We start from the raw sequence: 6,869 nt of genomic DNA on the forward strand, positions 1-6,869 counted from the left end.
CACCCCCGCGTGTGGCTGCCCCTGCGGCATGGCTGGGCTTGCCTCCACAGTACCACTGCGTCCTCAGCCCCGGTTGGGGGTTAGGCTGCTCCCCAGCCTGGGGCATCAGTAGCTGGTGTGACATAGCTGCCACTGCTGGTGAAGGACACCCAATCCCACGGTGACCACCCCATGGTGGCTGGGGAGAAGGGTGCAGCCGGGGTGCTGGCACAGGGGCCCTGTGTCATCCCTGCAGTCAGCCAGGCATCGCCCCAAAATTTCTGGACTTTCCGCAACACCTGCTTCTCTCATCCAGAAACTCAGCCATGGGAGCACGTGGGAAGTAACGTCTCAACAGTGGGGGAAAATGGGAATATTTGCCCCGGCTACCTGCAAACCACCTTCTGCGGGCCAGCAGGAAAGCACTGACACCAAAGAAACTCTACAAATGTGCATTTGGGTACAATTACGGATGCTGACCAAGCAAACAACCTGCTTGAAGCATCACACTGCTGCCCTCCAGCCTGCCAGAGTGACAGCAGCCCCAGGAGTGAGCCTGGGGATTACCTGGGCAGGCGCTGCCCGCAGCTCTATCATTGCCCACTCCGGGAAATTGGGCAATAAAGTGATTTCACTGGAAATATGCAGCTGTAAAAAACTTCAAGCCGGGAGAAACTGGCTCCTTGGGAGCATCTGGCATATAAAAGTCTGGGGGTCTGGCTGCTCTGTACCAGGCATCCAGGAAAGAAAAAGCTCCAAAGCTCCCATCCCTGTTCCTAAACGTTTGGGATTTCCCCAGGATTAATTTCCAGCCTCTCTCCCTCCAGAGACATGTCCCTGCTGCCTGGAAGGCTCAGCTGAGGGTGCCATGGCTGTGCAGAGCTGTCCCCACACTGCAAGGCAGTGCCTGATGCCCGCTGTACAGCAAAATCCAACCTGAGTGGGATGGGAAAGGGGTGCAAGAGGGGAAGCTCCATTGCACAGAGCAAGGCAATACGGGTAGGGACAGTTACCAGTAAATCCTAAAAGACTGGAGCGGTATCCACTGGTTCCAAAGCCGTGCCAGGAGGAGGCAGCTGCTGTCCAGAAACTCGGGAAGAATAACAAGACAACACCCTCCGCAAGAGCAGAAAATACCCTCATACATTTCTGCTTAATGAATTAATGTGTTTACCCACAGAAACGCTCACCCTGAAGCTCCTTTCAGGATTTGGGGTGACTTTTCCTGTGGAGACACTGGGAGCTGTGGGATGGGGGTTGGGCAGGTGCTGTGCTGGGTTGCCGTGCTCCATGCTGGGATTTCGGTATCCAGCGCTGCCATGGTGGGGATGGCTTCATCACCACCTGCCCGATGCGCCCACCCAGGGGACAAAACATGGGTGTCAGGCAAAACGGGAGGTTCATCTCCCCTCCTGGAGATCCACCACAGCCTGGCCACAAGTCTGTTCCACCCTTCCCAGGAAAACCGTTTTCCTCAGTGTCCAACCTGCAGAGCCACAATTTGTCACCATCACCCTGTGTTAAGCTCTCCGGCACCTCCAGGACAAGGCTCCAGCGCTTGCTGCAGGTGCAGGCGGTGGCTTTCCCCTCCCCATGCCCACCACCCGCAGTTACAGGAGCTCCTTCATGGGCAGGTGCTGCTCAACGCAGCCGCCAGCTGTGTGCCCACAGTGCTGGGCTCGGACTTGTTTTAAATTCCAACTTTGTGACTGTTTCTGTGCTCTGAATCACGGACAGATTTTTTTCCACATCCAGCCTGCTCAGTGGTGCAACAATTTGCATTTTGGGTTGTTTTTTTCATGTTCCTTCCCCTTTCTGAGACGCTACGCAGGGGGCAGAGCAGCAGCTGCCAGGTGCCATGTGAAGAGGCACGTACGTCCTGGGAAATCAGATGGGTATTTCTGTACGACCTCGCTTAGAGCAGACCTTGGCAGCTGTAAGGTATTTGTAAGGGCTGTGAAAAGTCAGCTTTCAGAGGGGTGTAAAACCCTCCCTGGGGCTGGCACAAGCCCTGCCTGGCTGCAAGGGCCCAAGGCTGGGGCACAGGGGAGCCTGGCCACGCTCAGGTTTTGGGATGCCCTCTCTTTTCTATTGCTCCCCTTGCAGAAATCAGAGCGAAAGGTTCAAGGTAGGCGAGCTCAATTTGAGCTCACATCTGACTGCGAAGACTGAAGATGTTTCTCCTCAAATGCCCAGTTAAATCACCAACCCAGCATCCACCAAAAGCATTTGTAGCCCTCGATTCCTTCCTCCCACAAAAAGCTGTTGAAGCAAACGCACCCTTTCCAGCATTTCTTCCTTTCCCATTTCCCTTCCACACCGAGGTCCCATGGTGCGAACCATCGCCCTGCGTGTCTCTTGGACACCACCTGCCCCATGCTCATCTCATACAACACGCCCCTGAATCACAGTCAGAAGTGGGGAACCCACCTGTGGTATCACCCCAGGAAGGCAGGGCACCCCCCGCCCTTGTCTCCAATACTGATCTCCCCATGCCTGCAGCTCACCGAGAGCCCAAGTGAAACGCTGCCACCATGCACAGGTTTCATCTCTCTCCCCTTACCTTCGGCTGCTCCAGGCTCCAGCATTTTTGGTTAAAAAAGGGCTCCAGGTGGGGCCCTCATCCTAGACTCCCATTTCTAGCAGCTTCCCTACCACTGCCCCATGCAGTCCGGATGAGAGCAGGTCCACCTGCACGCTTCACAGCTGCTCCTGCAAGAGCCTGGGAGGGAGAGCTGGAGTAGAGATTTATTTTAGCTTCAGTTTCCTCTTTCCTCCCCCTTTAGAAAGAAGAAACAAAAGCCCAGAGGTATGTTACATTAATTTATTTGGGACACACCAAAAAAGGAAAGTCAACAACTGTTAACGTACAAAAGTACAGAATCCTGGGACAAGATTTACTGTCCTGATTAAAAAGGCACCATGGTCCCAAAGAAGAGTAATCAGAATACATCATTTAGAAATTTTCCCCCTGTTGCAGCAGAAACAGAGCCAGGCTTTGGCTCTATCCACAGTCAAACCCAGTTAAAAAAACAAGTATGATTTAAATGCAATAAACGCTGCTCAGCCTGTACAAGATGTCATGAAAGGAATCACAGCCTAGAAGATGGTTGGACTTTTTTTTTTTTTTAGAAACAGCGAAGGTGACAAACCACTACGGGTATAACTGAGGAAGACAGCAGACTTCTGATGTCTTCAGCTTGACTTTCTGTAAGACACATCAGTTAAACTGAAACTAGTAGGCTGAGTGTGGGGCTTCTGAATGAAATGTAATTCCCTGTGGTATACAGGAAGTCAGATTTGACAACCTTAAATTCCCTGAAAATCATAAAGCACTATACAGCTGTGTTCCATATTCGAGTCAACCCTGGTGGATTTGCTTTACACATGAGCATTTATACTGTCAGCTATATTTGTAATACAAAGGGGGGTTTACAGCAGTTATTAAAAAAATTCTACTTCGGCGAGGTCCGAGCTTGGCTATATTCCCTGCTGAAACAGAGCTGCTGGTGTAAAAGCCCAGTGAGAGGCTCAAGTCCAGCACCTCAGGGCTGGAAGGCAAATAGTTTAAACGTGACATAATTTGCACAGGGAAGTCAGTGAAGCACATCAGAGAGAGGAGGAGAGAGGGCTGCAAGCTCTCAAGCAGCGGAGGCTGAAGGGTGTTGCAGCACGTGGGTGCGTGCTATCAAACCTGTAACGACACTACGAGTGATGCAGAATACACCGAGTTCACTAAATATTTTGGAGCAACTTACCATGAAGAACTTCTCAGAGACACAGAATACGGATCCCGGCAATTACTAACGAGCAAGGTCACTGGGAAGCCGATGCATCGCTCGGAGCCGGACGGATCTGTCCGTAGGCGGAGGGACGGAGCAGAGGTACGCCAGAGGCTGCCTGAGCAGCCAGGCCAGGGCTGCCACCGCCTTTTGCGCTCGCTAGCTCTGCTGTGTCCCAATCGGACCAGCAGCTAATTTACGTTTCATTCCTCCTTTGGCATAGGACTTCAAAGCAGTCCAAGAACTGATTCATCAGAAGTAAAGGAACTGTCAAAATTATTCGTACATGCATTTATTGTTAAAGGGAGCAAAAGCCAAAGAATGAAACAGCACGAGTTAATGTCAGTAAAACGATGTGCAGGACGGAGAGGAAAGAAACGGGGGAAAAGCTGAGATACTGGAGTGGGGAAACCAACATTCACACTGAAAGGTAAATTTGAAAACCAGGCAAGTTTGCACTCTTTCTACCAGAGAACTTCTGTGGACAAATAGAGACTTGGGGCTTTTAATTTTCAGTGTAGTCTGGCAAGGTTTGGAAATCTCACCAGAGAGATCTCCAGCACTGGGTTTCACTGAAAGTTCCAAGTCTCTCATCTTTAAAAACCAGTAAAGCAACTCTAACTAAAAATGGCCGATACCCTTGTACTGCGGGTATCTAAAATCACAGACACGTCACTGCTCAGGATGTACGTGGGCAAGAGGGTTACACTTTGTTCAAGCAAACTCTGGGTGGAAAACTACCGTTTCCACCCTGCTGGTCTGCACGGACCTCAGGGCATGGAAAAGCAAGCCCAGATTCAGGTGCCTTTTGCTGTAAATACCACAGCTACCCACACCTGGGAAGGCTTTTTCTTCCCTATATCCTGAGAAGGCAGGATAACAGTTTATAAAATTCTCCCCATCTTAAAACTAAATAACGCAATTTGCATCCTTCCCCCTACCTTACCCCCCCAGAAGATAAAACATTACCACTTCATTTAGGATTCACACCTCAGATCCTAGATTAGGGACTTCACGTTAAACTCATCCAATTATGGGAAGGTTTATCCTGGTCAAGGAAACGTCATTAAAATAGAATCTAGAATAAAACATTCAGAATCAACAATGCTTTTACAGCCAAAGCATTCAAATGTCTCCTGATCTCTCTCTCCCCCTCCTCAAGCAAGAGAGCAATCCCTCCACAAAACCGCAGGGTGCCTCTCCGGGACTGGGTAATACAAGCTGAAAACCAGCTTCCTTCCTCACAGAAATGCCAAATTCTGCTGAAAGGAGCCGAGCACCTTTCACTCTCACCGAAAACAGCAGGAGTTAGGGCTTTTCAGCACACAAATTTTCTATTGGCAACAAGTCCAAGTTATTTCCCTGCAGTAAATCAGAGTCCTGTTTCATACTGTTAGGCCACCACTGGCTCAGAAATGGGTGAGAGACTTCCAAAAACCCACTGATGTAGACAGGACCTTGGAAGAAGAGGCTTATATGCTACGTAACTTTAGATCATCTGCTATGTTTGAGCCTTCACATCATTAGCTGCTGACTACGTATCCTTCCAAATTCATGTGTTTTAGTCCTTGCCGCTGTTGTCATCCCAGTGCTCTTCCCTGGAGGCAGGATGTTCCTGAGCTCTGGCTTGGGGATCTACAACAATCACTTCCAATTGATGGTGGGATTTCAAACTTGCCTAACGTGTGCATTGCCACCTCATACTCCAGCAGCTCTGCCTGCTGACCGCGACATGCGCTAGCAGTTTTCGACCTTCTCCACAGTCTCATAAAACCCAGGCCTAACTCTCCTGATGCTCATCCGTATATGCTGGCACTCCAAGGGCATGGCGGTGCTTGCAGAAATCGCGGTGCACCGGCGCTTCCTTCTGCCCCGCAGTGAAAAGGCCGGAGCCCCGCCGTTCTCCTCCTCCGCGGGGTAGGATTCATCCACACTCGTGCCTTCGTCTGATTGCTCGTCATTTTTATATTTCATTTCCTTCGCTTTGTTTCCTTCCTTCTCCTCCTTGGCGAGTTTTCTGAAGTGCTCCAGACATTGTATCTTTTGTCTTCTTTCCATCATCTTCAATTCTTGCTTGTCTGTGAAATCTTCATAGTACATTTTTCTTTCGCTTCTTTGATCTTCAAGAAATTTCCACTCGATGCTAGTCATTTTTATTCCACTGTATTCCTCCAGTTTATTTCTCATCTGTGTGTCCATACAAAATACGTCAAAGAGCTTCTCCGAAGTCTCATTGAATTTGTCTGCTCGCTCAGTAAAAGCTTGGTTCTGTCTCTGCTTTCTGGTCTGATACAATCTGGTAAACTCCTCGTACATTTTGAGGATAAGTTTCTTTATATTTTGCGTCGCGATGGTGTGCAAGTTGCAAACCAACCAGTGCTCTTGCAGGTGCTCAGCGAGCAACTGGGCCGCATCCTCTTTGGACCGCTGGGCCTGGCCAGCTCTCTTGGGCTGCAATAAATACAGCATATTCTGAACCACATCCTTCTTGGTTGGCAGTATTCCCTGGGTGAAACCCGAAGACTCTACATATTCAACAGTCCCCAGAGTCTTCCGTGCTCTCACCTCGGTGTCCAGTGATTCCATCACTGCTTGTTTATCTTGTAGTTATGACATAATCTGAAAGACAAGGAGGAAAAAAAAAAAAAAAGATGAGAAAACGGGCTCAGACCAGTAAGATCTGGGATTTAATGGTGTACTCCATTGCTGTTGGACGGCTGCTGCGTTAGCCCAGCCCATTTAAACATCTGCACATCGAGACTATCTCGCTCCTCTGTGCGGTTCTTAAAGCCTAATATAGTGTGTTTGTTTATGTTAATTAGTTTTTAATTGGGTTTTGGACTTCATATTGTAAATTACAGCAAATCAAGACCGCCTAGGGCGCCGGACTTTAATGCCAATGCGCGAAGACAGGCATGCCTCAACACCGGCTGCACCGCAACACTGCACAGTTTCTCCTGCGCCGGTACGGGGCTGCCTAAAACGGGCGAGCTCATTTCCCCCGCGGGTCCTCTCGCCTTGCCCCCTCCCCGGGAGCGGCCCCGAAACGCCAGCTCGCCCTCCCGGTGCCCTCCACCCCCCCCCGACGGAGACACCGCCCCCCGCCCC

At 50.1% G+C, this 6,869-nt stretch overlaps 1 protein-coding gene across 1 annotated transcript; it reads right to left on the reverse strand.

The window, feature by feature from the left end:
• Window positions 1–2,790: 2,790 nt before the first annotated feature.
• On the reverse strand, window positions 2,791–6,412 carry LOC103903691. The gene has a single exon (XM_009284942.2). It carries the CDS (start codon window positions 6,345–6,347, stop codon window positions 5,499–5,501), a length of 849 nt encoding a protein of 282 aa, XP_009283217.1. The 5' UTR covers window positions 6,348–6,412; the 3' UTR covers window positions 2,791–5,498.
• Window positions 6,413–6,869: the final 457 nt, after the last annotated feature.

This window comes from Aptenodytes forsteri, unplaced genomic scaffold (assembly GCF_000699145.1).
Source record: "Aptenodytes forsteri isolate BGI_AS27 unplaced genomic scaffold, ASM69914v1 Scaffold679, whole genome shotgun sequence".
NCBI classification, from domain to species: Eukaryota; Metazoa; Chordata; class Aves; order Sphenisciformes; family Spheniscidae; genus Aptenodytes; species Aptenodytes forsteri.

What these genes read in the sequence shown, in the direction of transcription:
- LOC103903691 (XM_009284942.2), bottom strand. Translation starts at nt 6,347, where the DNA reads ATGGAATCACTGGACACCGAGGTGAGAGCACGGAAGACTCTGGGGACT.